At 38.5% G+C, this 18,045-nt stretch overlaps 2 protein-coding genes across 9 annotated transcripts in view; both read left to right on the top strand.

Moving 5' to 3' along the window:
* CG32264 (uncharacterized protein) overlaps positions 1–18,045 on the top strand; it is a 91,634-nt gene that overhangs the window by 36,471 nt on the left and 37,118 nt on the right. For 6 of the 8 annotated variants that reach the window (NM_206268.4, NM_001104025.2, NM_168037.2 and 3 more), the window contains 3 exons: positions 583–747; positions 813–911; positions 2,421–2,852. In NM_206268.4, coding sequence (NP_995990.3) covers positions 583–747; positions 813–911; positions 2,421–2,852 — 696 coding nt within the window. Of the gene's footprint in view, positions 1–582; positions 748–812; positions 912–2,420; positions 2,853–4,257; positions 4,347–10,730; positions 11,583–18,045 lie in introns of those variants that run through there. The other 2 variants (NM_001259678.1, NM_001202114.1) reach the window with 2 other exon arrangements.
* On the top strand, positions 14,788–16,296 carry ppk27 (pickpocket 27; the record flags this gene model as incomplete). Its single annotated transcript, NM_139569.2, has 3 exons — positions 14,788–15,866; positions 15,927–16,109; positions 16,178–16,296. The coding sequence occupies exons 1-3, from the start codon at positions 14,900–14,902 to the stop codon at positions 16,294–16,296; spliced, it is 1,269 nt and encodes a 422-aa protein (NP_647826.2). The 5' UTR covers positions 14,788–14,899.

Raw genomic sequence — 18,045 nt, 5'->3', positions numbered from 1 at the left:
GTTGAAGGAATGAAAATACAAATATTCCACTGGGAAACTTCATTCGCTTGAGTGAATATATTTATAAGCCTTTGACGTTCAATTTAAAGTTTATCTTTTGCGTTCGATGAAAGGGAAAAGATTGATGGTTTGTTCAAATTTGGAGTACATATTTAAAATTGGAAAGTAAATTCAATTTCGCTTAACTTGAAGTGCAATTAGCAGTTATTTTTTATACAATACTTTGTTTAAAAATCCTCCCTTTTAATGACCTGCCTAATAGGATTTTACGCACCGTTGGCAGTGCATTTTGTATTTCTTTGTTGTGAATAAATCCATTACTGAATTCCTAGCTTGCAAAGCATTTCGCTAATGATTGCACAATCGTATGAAATTGCAGTTTGCACACATATTTCAGGAAAAGCAAAAAAACAAAAGCCGCAGTAGCGGTAAAAGTGGGCGTGGAATGCGTCCATTTAATAAGCGGTGGCCCAAAATGGGGGAACGCCCGCTTCCGTTTCCGGCAGAGCGTTTTCATTGAAATGTTTTACCATGTATGCTAATTACTAATTTGCCCCTCTTCGTTTTCGTTTTCGATTGCAGCTAAGAAACAGAATGGAGCTGCCATACGCACAAATAGCCTGGGTTCGGGCACTAGGACGCCACCTTTGGAAAGGAAGAGCAAACTCAGTGCCCTGGGCAGATTCTTTAAGCCCTGGAAATGGCGACGGAAAAAGAAGAGCGAGAAGTTCGAGGCGGCCTCCAAATGTAAGTAAATCAAATGCATGCAAAATGTAGTATTTCTAATATTAATTAATATGATTTTTTTTTAGCCCTGGAGCGTAAGATTTCTGTGCGTGCCAATCGTGATGAGCTAGTGCAAAAGGGGATTCTAATGCCTGAGAGTCCCCTGGGCAATATTCCAGAACCAGGTAAGTTTTCAAAAAATATTATATCCTAAATAAATAGTCTTTACTTTAATTTAATTAAGAATATATTGAAAATACCATTCGAGTGAATTCTTGAGCAGTATTTACATCAAATCCATTCTATATAAAAGTAAAATCACATAAGACTCCAGCTGAAATATACATTTGTTATATCTCTTAATGCGTGCCAATCGCACAAATTAACTTGCTGATTATTCCCACAACTTTTGGATACCCCCTCCATTTCTTTTGTTTTATTTGTTTCCCTCTTTAGTTTCTTCTGTTTTATTTGCCATGTGCAACAAAACTTTTTGTTGGCTGCCAATTGCTGGCAAGTTTTGCTTACGGCTTAGCTAGAAGAGCAGCAAAAGCAAAGCGCAAGCATAACGGAAATTGGCCATAAGCCACGCACGATATAGCCAAGGCTTATAGTGTGATATCCCTCCCCCCCTCGAAGCCCCCACCGCCATCTGCCCGATCTGCGTAACTAGACAGGTTAGCACTCTGCTAAATTGTTTGCTTGCCAAAGAAGAAGCGTCTTCCTTCCGCTTGAGTTGCGTAGTTTAGCTGTGACTGGCAGCTCGTCAATTGGCCGTGTTGTGGTGAAAGACGAAAACAAATGGGGCTATGCAGAGAGAGAAAATAGCAGAAGCTTAATCTATAGATGCTAAAGAATTCGCGCTTGAACGTTTAAAGATGCCTAAAATTCGTGTTTTAACTAATATTTTGCTCAGTGCAATGGGCGAAGGAGGCACATAAGGGGCGGCAATGGGGGCGTGTACCTCAAGGAGGCGCCTTGTCGGTTTACTTTTTACAACTTTACGAGTTGCTGCAAGTCGTCGCCAAGTCGCGACTTTTCCGCTAAATGTCAATTAATCAGTGGCGGCTAATTGTCCATGCCCATGGCCAGTTGAGGCATCCAAGGGGAAACAAGACAAGCAACAGCCGTCCACAATAAAACGCGAAATGCATTCAAATGAGATTGTGGAGGAAAAGGAAAGGGGCGGTGGGCTATGCTGCAAGAACTCAGAACCTACCTCAATTTTGAGCTGCTTGCGGCAGGCAAAGCAAGCAGTTTTATGCCGCCACTCGACCACAGATGGCGCCACTCAGAGAAAGGCTTTTGCCAAGAGAAAGCTGTCGCTATATAAACCTTAAATAGAGCTTTTATGAATGGGTAGTTATCTAAAGCGGTGTTCGGCAATGTATTTCTAAAATTTAATCAACCTGTCGATTTTTAAAAGTTTTTATGCTAGTGTTATGTTAGTGGTTATTAAGCCAAGTTTATAAATGTTGAACCATAGCTTATTCTTCAAAAATCTTTTTAAAATAATTTATAATAATTTTTGTTAGTCCTTCCCTCTCCTTCCCTTACTTACAAAGTTTGCGAAAGTCAGAAAGAAAGAAAGGAACGTCTAGACATTTGTGTATTTCCGTATAGTCTAGCTGCTATTTCTAAAGACTCACTTACAAACAGGACATTGATTATCTGTGTTTTTTTTTGAATTGCAGGCGAGGAGTCGTATTATAACAACAGCAATAGTGGAGCCACCGCGAATGGATCCCTGCTCAACTCAGCCGTCCACAATAATTCCATGAGCCAGGCCAATAATTCCATAAATGCCACCACCGGCAATCCGCTCATCTCCGCCGCCCAGCAGCAGCTGAACCAGGGACTTCCCAACTCGATCTCCGTGCAGCAGTTCAACGGTCAGAACCAGAATCCACAGAATTCCATGGCCAATGGCCTAGTGGGTGGCGGCGGCGGCGGTGGAGACGGTTCCTCGGACACGTCTTCCCTCAGCGGCGGCGTTCCGCACTCGCAGTCGGCGCCCCAGCAACTGGGGGTGGGGCAACCACCACCACCCCTAACACCACTGGCCCAGCACCACCAGGCGCTGGCACAGCAGCTGCAGCAGCGATTCGCCATCAGCAACAATAACGGTGAGTGTCGACATAGAAAAATTTATTTGATATTATGAATGAATGGAGCTATGAGGATTTATTGGGGTACAAGAAAAAATCATGCAAAATGATATCCTTATTTTGTATAAATTACTTGATTATACAACTTAAAAAGTAATTTATTATTGCAAAAATGGTTGTATTAAACAAACCAAATCTGAAATGATTTTAGTTTACACGTCTTCTACATGATATCTACATGAATTTTCCAGCATGCAGCCGCCAAGTATGCAACACAATTTATGTTATCATATTTCAAGCAGTTTCTCAATTCAAAGAATAGGAATTCAAAAAAAATGAGTCCTAAATTTTTAAATTTTTAAAAATATGTCCATTTAAATAATTTAAAATGGGTATTCTTTAGACGTTTTATAGCCACTGCAATATGGGCATTAACCATTACGTTTAAGTGATCATTGCGCTTGTCTTTTCCACTAGTTTTCGTCATCAACATAAGCCATAAATTAGAGACACTTAAAGCCCATTTGAGCTCAGTTAACGCCTAGTTAAGGGTCACCCACGCACACCCATTGATGTACATACATACATATGTACATACACACATATGCAAATGTATCCATGTTTGCTTTTTCACTTTTCAAATCTTTTCTCAGCACTTGCGGCACTTTACTAAAAGTTTATCGCAAGTAACTGAATGAGATTGTCAGACAGTTACAGTAAAACTTCAATATAACACTTCTATAGCTATTAAAACGTATTAATTAAAAGTATAGTTATATATTTCTACAGAGGTAAATGTTTCAAGCGACTTAAACCAACATTTTATATAGAAAATTTTTTTTTTTAAATTTAGTTCGGTTTTAGGAAGGGCAGACTGTGACTGAAAAATGAAGGGATGCCTGAGAGACTTGCCATGGCACTTAAATAAGCATAAAGCACTGCTGCTGTGGAATCTCCAGAGCATTCGGCTACCTTCTTCCATCTCAATCTTGATATTCTTCTGATAATTAGCACAGACTCGTACATTTATCGTCCAGTTTGTTTTCTTTTTTGATGACTATTAAATTTTCATGGCGCTGCCTTGTTGACTTAACTTTGAAGCTTTTTATTGTCGTTTGCATCTGGATGTTGCGCTCTCTTTCTGGCCGGTTCTACCCCTTTCTTTCGCTCGCACGGGAGGCTGCAACCGGCATACGGTTACATCTCTAGCGCCCTCTCTTTCGCACAGTCTGCGCACGTTTTGCGCTTTTGTTTATTTTATATTTCGATTTCGTAAAGAGCGGTGGAGCTTACTCTTTTATTGCCGCTTCCTCCATTCCCGCTCTTCGTCGCTCTCTTCCTCTCTCGTTTTTTTCGTTGGGGCATTTTTATAGGAAACCCGATTCCATTCGATTCAGTTCTCATACAGTTCAGTTAACATTATAACGCGTTCTCGTCGCGTCCGTCGAAAACAAAAAAGAAAATATATAGAAAATAATAAAACAAAATACAGCCGAAAATCGAATGAAAACGGTATAGGAAATCGTAGATATTACTGCAGAATTATGCGAGTAAAGTGCTTTATAACTAATACGTAGTTTAACTTACTTACCCCGTCTACGTCATATAATGCATAATAATAGTGTAGTGGCCAATAACGATACGCAAAAGTAATTGCACCTAACTAACTCGACCTTCTGTTTACCTTTCGCTTTTTGTGCTTTTATTTTCGGAGTCACATGGGCATATACGCCGGTTCTCCCAGTTCTCTAAATTCCGCCCCTTCGAGGAGGGTAAACAAACGCCGATGAGGAAGTTATCGTAAACTACTACCGCCCATAAACTACTAACTGCACCCATCAATCAGCCGCGAATATTGGAATGGGTAGAATGGGGGACTCAAGTGCTCATTGAAAATTTGGTGAAGGAATTTTGTTTACCAAATGCACTTGCCACAAAGTTGGAAAGAACGGAAAAGATAATGAATGTGACCGTGGGAAGTGGATAACTATACACTCTATACTTAAAAGAAATTGTGAATCAATATAAAAAATTGAATATATCTTTGTTAAAACAATGTCATATTGGCAAAACCTTGATGTTGATTGATGATTCGTAATGTCTTCAAAGCTTACGACATATGAGATTTCCTCGGTCAAAAGTACTTTACTAGAAAATTAATTTGTTATTTGTCACAATTAGTCATATTTGGTTAGATTTGAGACCGGTTCATATCACAATTTCCATATTTTCGCAGTTAAACACAAGGAGATCTTGATAGAGGGGAACACAGCTTAAAAGTACTCACTGCTTATTTAGGCTTGTAGAAATATGTTATTTAATCGTAAATATTATATCACCCAATTAGTCACATGCTATTGGCATCAAACCGTTTTTGCAGCCCGTTTCTTATCTTGTTAAATATATCAAAATCGGTTGGACTTGCAGAACAGCTGATTCATACCCATCCAATCGAATTTGTAAGCAACATTTAGTTTTCTGGGATTTTTAGTTTGTTTCCCGACCTCGTAAACTTACTTTGTGGTAGCCACCTGCAAACTTTTTCCATTTCCTTAATGAAACCGCTGCTTATAGTTTTTTGCTCAGTCATTGCATTCTTTGCAAACCGCCAGCACTGTCAGCGAAATTTGAATAAATGCAATTTAAATTGACTGAACAAAACAACAAAAATAAAAGGAATTTCAGGGTAAGGGAGGGGACAACGCTGCTTCGTCAGTGCCGCCCACAAAATCATAAAACAAACAACAAACCAAATGAACCAGCAGCAGGGGAAAAAAAAACAAAAGAAAGCTGCAAAAAAGAAAACATTCGCCTCTTGTATTTTCCTTCATTTCGCCGACGAACAAAGCCGACAAAAGCGAAACAAAAATATTTTCGTTCCAAAAAGGAAAAACACAAAAAGGAAATTTTTGTGCAAATGCAACATGCGAGTATGCGAGTGCATTAGGGCTAAAAAGAGAGGAAAAGTGTAAGAAGGCAAATTAAACACGGTTGAACTTTTCCGCCCACTTTTCCCTGACCAAACATGCAGTTTAATTTATGCATGTCTGTGGAAACAGGGTGATTCTCTGTTTTTTTTTTAGTTTTTATTAAAGATAAGCAAAGATAAAAAAAAATGTGGGTGAAAAAAACGAGTTCCTTGACAGCCATTACTAATACGCAGTGTGGCCTAAACTTTGTTTTTAGATTTTAGACTACTAGAATTGTTGTTGAATTATTCAATATAGATTTTTTTGGAAACTCGAATCAAAATAATTTTTAACTACATAATACTTTCGGAGGAATCCCCAAAACTAAGAAGTAGACATTCGTCTGAAAATGTATATGTATGTATATGTATATGTATATGTATATTTCACACGAATAGCAGCCATTTAAGGTGATGAATATTAATGTTTATGTGGTCTAGTCTAGAAAAGGATACGCCAGTGTCCGTCTGCAGGGTGTTGCCTTATTGTACGCCCCCTTTGGGGAGGCGCCACTGTTCCATTTCCATCCCCTTTTGCGAGCAATACGCATTGCCACGCCATAAATTGCGCTCGCCTGCACGTCAGGAAGTCGTTGGAGCTGTCGAAAAAAAGGGGGGTGCCACACAGGGGGGGGGCTGTGGGAATTTTACAAAAAAAGTCTAAAAGGGGCAGACGGGGGCGTGCAGTAAACTTTAATTTTCCGCCATTCCACTTTCTGTTGACTGTTCGCTCACATTACGCATACGCAGCGTTGACGGCTGCGAAAAGTGTTGCCTGCCATTGGGCGGCTCTCTTTCCCTTTTTGCCGTTTCTCTGCAATTCTCTCGTTCTCCTCTTTCTTGCTCTCCCTTTGTTTTCCTTTCTCACCGCTCTCTAGGTATATCCTTCTAATATTTTCTCTCCCAGTTCATGCGGCATGCATTGTTATTAAAATGTTTGCCTTTCTATAGGTTTAAAATTTTCGGGTTTTAATTGCAAATCAAACGAAATGCCTACAAGTATTCATTAGGCATTTGTATGAAAATTATTAATATTTTTTAAAACCAGTTCCGTTTGAGTGTTTCGTGGCCTTATAGCTTGTGCAATCATTTTTCTGCGACGAGGTCGATTACCTTTTTCCTGTTTGTTTTCCCATTGCATTCCTGCCGTGCATCAGTGTGTGTCTGTGTGAAGAGTCTGTTTGCTATTGTGTGTGTGATGATTTCAAAATCATTTGACTAACAAATGGCTAAGCTTTATTTTTACCGTTATTTGTGCTTATCCAGCGATGAATCATTTTGAGCTTAAGTTCTTCGACTTTGTAATATAGTGTCAGGCTCCAAACTGATAGCATTTCCCGCTGAGCAAATGACTTTTCACTTATTGTTGGGCTAGGTCACGCACTTTGTAATGAGAGTGCGCCGTACAGTGAACACTCATCCATCGCGCCAACGGGGCGTCCGATGATTCCTGTTGCTCAATTTTCCATTTCCCGCTGGGAGCTTACCTAAGTGAGTTATGGCCATTAGTTTCAGTTTTATGGCCAAGTACTTAGAGTTAATGACCACTGAAGGAAAAATGGAAGTTTACTGAAAAAGATAAGGGTATATTGAACTGCCAGCGAATAGATATTGAGTCAACAAAGGAAGATGTACATATCTACAAGTTTTTTTTTAAAATATATTATTTGCTCTGGAGGATTGTGATTCACTTGACGATTTGTATACACTAACGATGTAATAATTTTACGATTTCATAACTCATAAAATTATTAAAGCCCATTGTAATTCCACATAAGCTCAAGTATCTTCTATTTGGTTTAGGTACTAAGAACATTTATAAAAGAAAACTGATTAATCATCTGGTTAAATATTTGCTCAACTATAAGCAAGCAAAAATAAGTCAAATCGCATGAGAAAGAAAGAGACACAAATTATGATACAATGTTTGTTGAGTAAACCAGATATACAATTTATGATAAAATATTTGCTTAGCCAGTGCTATATAATTTATTATATAATATTTGCCTTTGCCATTCCCAACCATCACCGCATTTTAATCTAATAAAGATCCCATTCTTGGTTCGGCGCTTTCCCAAAATTGAAATCTCATTAAAGCCGCATAGCGAAAGATAAGGGATATATCTATGTATAGAGTACACAATACCAAATTGAGTCAGCCAGATAATGCAATTAGTTGGGGCCAATGGTGGGAGTGTGTGGAGTTTTCCACTGCCTTGCCTCAGAAAGTCACGACATTCTTTATCTCAGCAGGTCATTTATATTATTCTCGCTTCATTTCTCGAAGATTGCACCAACTTACTCATCAAGGGTGTTTGAAGAATGGTGCGGTTGTGATAAGCCGTAGATTCTTGAAAGCGGTTTGTAGGTAATCAGAAAAAACTTGATTAGTTGTTTGTAATCAATCGCATACTTTACAAAATTAAATTCAGACCTAAGCATAATTATATAGGTTGAATATTGGATTTTACCGCACAATGGAATTAAAATTTTCCACGTTTTCCACCTGTATGCGGTTTTCTAGCCTTATTTGCTTTGGCATACCGGCTCATTAGTTGAGGTCACCTGATGAATGAATTCGTTTCAATTTGTTTACCCTCCCAGCGGACCGGCAACATCTCTCCATTATAATGAAAATTAATGTGGAAAGTCGGCAGCGCTAAATCGATTTTCATTCACAGCTGTGTTTTGTTTGTATGCGAATTTAATTTGGCTAATTAAAATTGAGAAAAAAAAAACAGCAGGGTACGGGTGCAAAGTCAATAGCCCAATCGGGGTGACCAAATAGAGACGTGCTACGCCCATTTCTAACCACCACTCCCATTTTTATACCTATACCTATGTATATTCTTTTTTTTTTTTGGTTGCATGTCCGACGCTCGTAATTCCGGCATGTGGATATCCGGTTCCTGTTCGCCAGACAACCAACACATGCAAATGACTCAACAGGGTTCGCATTTTCATTTTCCATTTTCACGGCATTATTTCAGAGCTTTTCCTGCGTCGAATTTTACTTCTCCAGCGGCAGGGTGGGTGGTCGATCCACTTGGGCCTCGGCTAATTTGTTGTTCAAACTTATATTTCTCAGGATATATATACACAAGTATTTCGAACGCCTCGACCCTCGAGCTCATTAATTAGGAAATTCTTTTCGCCGTTTTCCCGATTTATTGTTTTCGCATTCCCCAGTGTAAACATATTGCCAAAGGCAGAGCCAAAAGAGCAAATGGGCGAAAAACAAACCGAGCAGCACACAAAAATCTTTCAGTTTTTCATTTTTCATTTCATGTTAATACACTACCATTTTTTGAAGGGTCTTGCAACTTTCTGGAATAACAGGTGCAGGTTTTAAGAACTTTAGATGTGAATAAAAAATTTACAAAATAATACTCATATTTCTTTCCTTTTAAATTGCAAGGGTATTCAAAATTCTTTATCCCACCTCTGATATCACTTCCTCCATTTGCTACTCATCTCGCATTTCGCCATCTTCGCTCCAGCGATGGCAACAATTTCGAGATACATTTTTAAAGGCGCCATAAAAGTCGAATGATGACAATGTCAATGTCTTGCCCCGTCCCCCTCGAAATTGTTCACCTCTGGAAGCGCGGGGCATGTGCTACTGACCTCCAGCCGGGGCCATAAAATCCACACTGCGATAGCTGCGAGAGATGGGGAGCGATATGGATATGGAAGAGATATTGGTACTGTATGTGGGCGCCATCAATTATAATTCTCGCGCGCAAAAAATTCACTTTTATGGTGGCGTATACTTGATGTGGTGGTCGTCCGTTGATTTCCCATGTTTGTTTCGCTTTGCTGCTGATGTGTGTGTGTGTTTAATTATGAACAATTGGCGGGCGAGAAATTTGTCTCACTGCAACTTCCGGTATTTTATTTTTCACTTTTTCTTTCTGCCTTTTCGCGGTTCTTATTTGTTCTCGGAATCCCATTGAATAAGATCCCATTACTTTCAGCTTGAATTCAATTTCAATTGGAATTTTTGCTGGTGGATTTTTTATCAATGCAGTCAGAGTTTTTCTTGTATATATATATATATATATATGTGCATATGTTTTCATTTTTGTTCATTTCTGGCATCGTGGCCCGTGCCTGTCGCATTGGCTTTCGGATAATCTTTATCAATTTGGGCCACTGACAGTTTCTCAGCTAGTGTTTTTGTTTGTGTCTGCCGCTTATTTATGGACAATGGGCTGCTTGTTTAAGCAAATATGGTCGCAATTCAGGCCAGTAGCTTTCGAGTGGGTAGCATTGCCCATTTGAAGTTCCAATGAAACTTAAACCATGTGTAAAATTGGTTGTGGGCGTTTTTGAGTGACCAAAGCTGGTTGCGTAAAATGTTTTCTTTTGGCATTTTTCAAATCGATTAAAATGTGTTTTTATTCGTGTTGTGATAGTATGGAAAAGATTGCATACAAATTAGCACAATTTATGCATTCAACAATACAAATTTCAACTTAAGAAGATTTATGGATTGGATTATGTGTTCGCTATGTTATAAAGATATAATGATTAGTGCTCGTGATTGATGCTTAAGAATTCGCGTTTAGTTTTTACGGAAAACAAATACAATCTAAATGAAATAAGTTATATGAATGAATATATAAATGAATGGACTGAAATCAATGACATTGAATTTACTGGAAATTAATAACCAATTTTTCGCCGGCACTTTGACGCATTTTGTTTGATCTCCCTGCTAAAAATACATTTTCCGAGTAAATGCCCTCTTCCGTGCGTCGCTTTCATCATATAGTCATCCAATTTATCAACCCCGAAAAATGTTCCTCAAACCGAAAACCGAAATACAAGCACAAAAAGCGTTTACAGCTTCCTTAAATGTTTATGATTAATTTCGCATAATTATTAATAACAATTTTAATTGGTTCCTGCTGGTGGCCTGTCAGAGATTCTCTTTTGTGATACTATAAATTAAAATACAACAAACACCAAACCACAACAATTGCACAATCACGTAAAATATAGTATAAAATGCAAACGCACAACTGAACTGAAACTGAAAAAAAGAGCAACAAAAAGACGGGCATATTAAGCAGCAACGAGTGAAATCATCGAGAATGAGTACATTTTCCCCAATCATCGCACAAAGATAATTCCGAGAGCAGAGCGCCAAATAAGGAAAAGCAATCAGAGAGGCAAGACAAAAAGCAAGGCAGCATAAGAAACCCAAACCAATTCTAAGTGATAATCAATATAAAAAGCGAAAACGTCAAGCGAAATCAAATCGAAAGGCTTTATTAGCTATAGACACCAACAACACCAATCAACTACAAAACACCAATCAACAACTCGCATATGTGATAAAGTCAAGTGTAAATCAAAGCTATTGTGTGCGTGTGTTAATAATGATGTACGGTCTGCAATAATAAATAAAAGTTTCATGGGGCTTATTGCATAAATTCCCGTTAACCGTTAAGAGTGATAAGGCCCGACGCTAAGGTCCCATAAACCCAGATTGCGTGCTAAATAATACATGGACGAGAAAACAGAGAGCGGCGGAAGATTAAGTGTATTTCCCATAGCTGCCATTTTTAACAACACACTTTTCCCGATGTCGTTCACTTTCCCAAGACCCCAACCTCAACAACACCAACCAAATCACCAATAACAACTACTCCAACAACCTTAAAAAATCGAAGGATAAGAAATTAATTGGAGAGACAAGCGAATCAGCTTGAAGGGCGACATCAAAGCCACGCTGATGATGGGCTACATCATGGGTTGTGCTTGTTTCAAAGGTATGAAAATAATAGTATTGATACTTGTAAATAAGTCATTTGCCCATTTTTTATGTTCCACAGTTAATGTTGAACTTTATGAAAAACGAAAGAGTTTCCCCTTAATTAACTCTGTCATCTTTGAAAGTTTTACAAAATTATTTTTTTGTGATGAAGATGAATTATCAAAAGCTCTAGACTAATTTTAAGAAAAGTTTTTTAAAAGTTTTGTGTTAACTGTCAGATCCGCTTTCCACTAAATGCTGCTCAACCGTCAATCGTCAACCTGTCGCCGCCCACAATTTTCCCACCTCACTCGTTCGGTTTTCCTTCCGCTCATTAGGCGGCTCCCAAAGGAAAATAAAAATCCCAGGCGGAAAGAAAGAATCGCAGGCTTGAGGCTTTTTCCTATTTTGTCACGCTTTTCGGTTTTCCTCTCCTCCTGCTGCACACGCAGTTTCGCATTTTTCTATGCAACGTCACCGACGACGTCACAAAAGCGGAAATGAGAACCTGCGCTCTGCATCCTGCGCGCTCTTTATTCATTTTGCTCTCTCTCTCTCTCTGTTAAGTTTTTCGTTCTTAACATTCACTTAACACCAATTTATAACATTTTTATAGCAACCCGATTATTTTGTTCTTTTTTTTTTAATTTCGCATGGCCTTTTTTTCGGTGTATATTTTTGTTGTTTTTTCTTACAGCTTTTTATGGTTTTTCAGCGGATTTTGCTACTTTTTGTTGTTGGTCTTTGTGTGTAAATTACTCGATAGCCTTTTTGAGTGCAACGTGATTTTGATGTTTCCTTTTGCAGTTTCCTTGTTGTTTTCACTTCTGGGTGCATGTTTGAGGACTTTTTGGATCCTTGAGTTTGTTTATCTGGTTAGATTGGGAAATGAAAGGTGTGTTAGGTAAACGTGGCGGTGGCTTCACTTGTTTAGAGGTTAAGTGCATTTTTCTGTTTACCTCTGTGGTTATTGCATTCGTCCTGATTGTCAAAGCTTGACTGATGATGAAGATTGCAGTTATTAAAAAGTATCAATAGTCTTATTAGAAACATTAATAATTCATTCACATTCATTGTCATAAGGTCTTTTTAGTTTACTTTGTCTTTATCAAAAGGTCATAAATACCTGCCACTCACTTATTCGTGCCGAAATATTTAGTGTATTTGTACTTTATTTTTAACACCTGGAATTTGAGATGCCTTTTGCATGGTTAGCATTCTAGAACCATCTCGATTCGGGTATTTCCTGCGACCTGCGAAGGCAGCGAATGTCTTTGGGCACTTTGCAGTCTCCTTTGGCTCCTAGTGCCCCCTTTTAGCCACTACTTTCTTCACCTATATCCCTGTGGATTTTACCCTTAAGCTGTTCCTTGCCTTTGCATTCCATAAACCACAAAGTATGAGTAAGCACTTAACCCTTTCTTTGCACGCCGCTTTCTCTTACCCCTTTCGCCGCTCTCTCTCTCTCTCTCTCTCTGTCTCTATTTTGCTCTCTTGCATTCCTGACACGCATTGCAAGTCTAACCTTTCACATTTATGCGTTGCACACGCCCAGTGGCCGCCCCCTTTTTCTGTTCCAGTTAGTTTTATTCAATTTTTGCGCTATTTTTACAGATGCAATTTTACAGCGGAAGCGAGGAAATCGAGACAACCATAGAGAAAGTTGGAGAAAGGGGTGGGGAATGCGAAGGAGGGGGTTCGAAGGGGCGATGTGTGTGTGTGTGTGTGAGCGGAGAAAGGAGGCTGCCTAAGTGCTTCGCCCATTAAAGTATGCAATCATTTTGCGGTTAGTTGCCCTTGCCTTCCTGCCCCTTGAATTACCCCTTCAATGCCACTCCTATCTTTTCCATTTTCCACTTTCCCTGCCCCTTTTTCCCTTTAGCAATTTTCGTGCCTTCGCAGCTGCATAAATTTCGCTGCTGGCATTCGCTCTTAACCAATTTGCTAATCCGTTCGCCACTTTCTTGACAGCATTAACAATTTGCACGGTTTGTTCACGGTTATTAACAACTTTATTATTTTGTTGGCTATTTATTATGGTAGCTATTTCTCTGAACTGCTTTTATTTCGCTTGGCTAAAATCATCTTAATTGTAATTTATTGTGGGCAAGCTATTCATTGAAGTTTTCCCAAAACATTTCAACAAAAAACTCATTTGATTTTTGACATTTGTGCCAAATTTTTTGTTTTGCCTTTTCTCTGGGCCAAGTTCATTCATAAACAAATGTGTGAAATTTCGTCTGGCTCTTTTTCTTCTTCTTCTAAGTCTATGCCCCCAAAATTAAATCGAAAACACAACGTTCCCACCTTCCACATTTCTACTCCTCCGATCTTAGAAGGAAAACCCGTAGAAGCTACGTATAAATAAATAAATAAACAAGCGTTTAATTGAACCGGAAATTATTGTGTGTGGGTTGTATGATTGCTTCTTCTTCTCTATTCCTCACGTATGTGTGTCGAAATGCATTAGAATGTGTGTGTGTGGTTCTTATTGGAATTTGTTGTTCACTTTTATTTAGTTTTATCCCACAGATGTTGTTGTTTGTTCGCATTGCGTTTTAGTTCTCCAACTTGTTTGCCCAGTTGGTTTATAGTGGCTGGAAAGAGAGGGGTGTACTAGAAGTGAAAGAGAGGGATGCATGTGTGAAAGAGAAGATTTCTTGCTTTTGGGCAACAAAAACATATACACTTTTCTGATTAGTTCTATTCATAGTTATGGCAACCAACAAGTGCCACAGATTTAAGCTGACATAGAATTATACAGTTAAGTTTTTGGAATATTTACCGTTTGACTTTAAGAAGATTTCTTAAGCTATAAGCTTGTCTTAGAATTTATACAATCCGTTTCTATGCTGCAATTTTGACCAGATGACTAAGCTACCTACTATTCACTTAAAATAAACATCTCAAAGGCTTTACAGAGAATTCGGCAATCATCGTTTACATTAGAAATTGGGACTCCCCAACTGAATCCCATTAATATGCAACCCTTCACATTAGCGTGATATTTAGAATTCCCTGTGTGTGGGTGTGTATCTGTTCTTGCACGTATCTGTGTGTCTGCTTTGTGTATCTTGCAGCACATTGTAGTAAATTATACTTGACAGTCGTTGCATGTTCGACTTGCGATACTCGACAGTTTCCACTACCATTAATGGCTACTCAGCCACGCCCCCACTTGTTGAATTAAATATAATTTGATGTTATTTATTTGACTGAAGATATTCGATTAGCTATCTTCGCTATATAATCTACTATCTCAACATCATAATTAGTCACAGAAAAGCTATAAAATATCCTGTAGACATCGAAAGACAATTTAGTACCGCCAAAATGTCTCGCATTGTGACAGCTTTCAATAAAACGGTTGTGGAATATTTTCGAAAAACAAGCCTCAACGGCTTCGGCCTGCTGTATTTTATTAGAAAACGCAGAATTCAAAGAATATTCTGGTTTTTGTTTATTAGCTTTGGCATACTTTTCGCTAGTTATGCAGTGTTCTCAATGGTTCTGGAATTCCTCAGCTATTCAACAATTGCAGATCTCTCGGAATTAAAAGTTTTGGAAGATGAAATACATTTTCCCGAGCTAAAAATATGTAGTGGTTATAAGTTTAGCTACAGGAATATGTTAGCTTCTGCTCATGATTTAGTTAGTTCTCAAAACAAATCGCTGGATTACTGGCTAAATAAATTATCATTGCTTTCTGGATATTTTGATGCTTTGTCTGTAAAAGCAGAGAATGTTGATGATTTAAATTCTTTACTTGATATAAAGAATATTTCTTCTTTTTTACTTGCCCTAACACCAGCGTGTGAATCTTTAATACTCAAGTGTAAGTTGAATAATATTCCTGCCAATTGCTTGAAGTTATTTACTTTAAAAGCATATAATGATGGAAATTGTTGTGTCTTAAGGAATAGTAATCTCACTGGAGAACTCACCCTTTTTATGGATTCTTCACAAATTGATGAATATCCTTTAAATGGAAATCTTCCTGGCTTTAGTTTACATGTTCCAAGTTGGCAGGGTAGAGTTAGTATCAACCCTGGCGAAATGGCAGCTGTGGAAATAGAAGTTATGGAACTTCAGGGAAATTCTCAATTAAACGAGTATGCCGTAGAAAAGCGAGCTTGTTATTTTTCTCAAGAGGGTGAAAGTAGGGAAAAGTGCCTTCATGAGTGTAGAATAAAAGCCACGCTAATTAATTGCCAGTGTGTGCCGTATCCATTCGAGTTTAGAACGCAAAAGTTTGGGTATTGCACTTTGGAGAATATAAGATGTCTGCAGTTGGTAGAAAGTGAGTTTCGAATTTCTTATAATTCCTCAAAGGTAATCAATTCTTATTAAAATAATCCAGGAAACTGGTCACCAGCTCAATGTCCGCAATGTTTGCCGCTCTGCAATCAACTGTTTTACAGATTGAATAAACAAATCCTTGGGCATTTGCATCCTTGGAGAAGTGAGTTGAATTTTAAATTTAAAACGCCACACCGACAGCGGTACAAAACAAATATACTCTATCATTGGTATCAAATGCTGTGTAAGTTTGTTTAACGTTTAACACAAATACACATGCCGAAATTACATGCATATTTATTTAACCAAAAGCAAACGTTGGCGGCGTTCTGGGCATTTGCATTGGCTGCTCCTTCATCAGTGGCTTCGAGCTGATCTACTTTCTGGTCTTTCGCCTGTGGACTAACTATCTTCGACAGCCCGAGACTTAATTAAGTAAAATGTTGCGCATACGCCATGTGGGCAAATTTGTTGTGATTTATCTCGTTGACAACGTGCCAGCGACAGGGTCGCATTAATCTTGATGACTTGAATTGTAACTGAGGCGAAATAAACGAGTGAACAAGAATTGGGGGAACGAAAGGGTGGCACTTGGGAGCTGGATTGTGGGTGGGGCTTAGCTGGAGTGTGCCGATCATCAAGGTTAAGTGGTCTGCTGAGCCCCTTTTCATCGTCTCAGCTTGTTCGCCATTCGTCGCCTGGGGGGCCACTTGATGACTACTGAACGGCAACAAAAAGATTCAGAAATATGTCTCATCATGTGTATATAAACTGGGAAAAAAATGTTTTAACATTGAAATGCTCTCTTAAAAGAGAAGAAAATCTTATGGAACACATCTATGGCACGCCATGGTAAATAGAGTGCACATTTAAATTTGAAATAAAATATTATTTCCACTTATTTTCTCTCAGTGAAATTGTGTGAGTGTGAATACCTTTCTTAAGTGCACTTCAGCGTGCGTTTTACTGTATTGATTTTTTCCCAACCGACTTGTCAACTTTTGAATAATAAAATTCTTGTTTCTTTCATTGCAGGTGAGTTTTCCCAAGAAAAACGTGTCCAGGTTTTCAATAGCGTAAGTTTTATAACGTTTAAGATTTGAATTTTTTTAAAACATAGTTAACAGCACATGTTAATAAGCTGCTGAGTAACAGGTAAAAGCTTTGAAAGCTTCATAGAGTAGGAAAATCAGCTAAGAACCGTAGCATTGGAAAAGCTTGCTGGAAAGCTTTTACTTTGGGGTCGTCGGCTGTGTTTATTAAAGTGTATTTTTTATGGCACTCTGCCGGTTATCACAAATCATGTTCAATCAATTGAAATTTAAGACATAGAGCTCTTAAATTCGAAGAATGGATAGGAGAATTCAGGCCATGAATTATCAAAAATCTGGCGCTAAAAAATGCAATCTAAGCATTGCAGTAAAATCTAGAAGCCGCGCACACCCATTTAATAGCCTTCTGGGGGCAAAAAAACCGTGAGCAAGGCGAACGTCTCCATTAATTTTGAAACCGCCAACTTATCAGGGCAGCGTCATGGTCCTAAGTGATTTCCCCAGTTCCGTTGATTTACGGGGGAAGAGTAGCAACGGATATCTGCTCTATATTACACACATAGAGCCACTAAACGCAAGGACATGCGATGCCGTGTCCTTCACCTTCCCATCGCCTCCGAAAAAAGAAAGGAAAAAATTTATACATAAATATCTCCGAGCGAAGGAAGAACCTTCGGAATTCCTTTTAAAGTATTCCGTATGCGGCGGCGGCTTGTCCTGACATTATTATTTTTTATTTTCATTTTTTTTTTATACCAGCTGATGAGTCGTTGATCAAAGGCATTCCAGGCTGGCTTTTCCGGCTAACGGTTTCGGGGAAAATTCAATTCGTGCCGCTTAATGTGTCACATTACAGTCACCGAGTAGTTCGAAGTAGCAGTAACTAATTTGGGATATTTGAGTTAAAAAGAGGATATTCTCAACTGGATATATTGGTTTCTAAAGAGGTTGTCTTTAGCTTATATGTTGGTATTTAAGGCATTAAGGTAATAGAAGCGTTTTTAAACACTTTCCTTATCTAAAGTAAAGTAACTGACCTTCAATCGAGCTAGCAAAAAAGATACTTGTATAAAGAATTGAGCTTAAAATTAAAAATTTACGGTGTGAAAAACTTGTTTAATTTCTTGA

Source organism: Drosophila melanogaster, chromosome 3L (assembly GCF_000001215.4).
Source record: "Drosophila melanogaster chromosome 3L".
Taxonomy (NCBI): Eukaryota; Metazoa; Arthropoda; class Insecta; order Diptera; family Drosophilidae; genus Drosophila; species Drosophila melanogaster.
The sequence above is the reverse complement of the archived record's forward strand: the minus strand, read 5'-3'. Positions and strand labels throughout refer to the sequence as shown.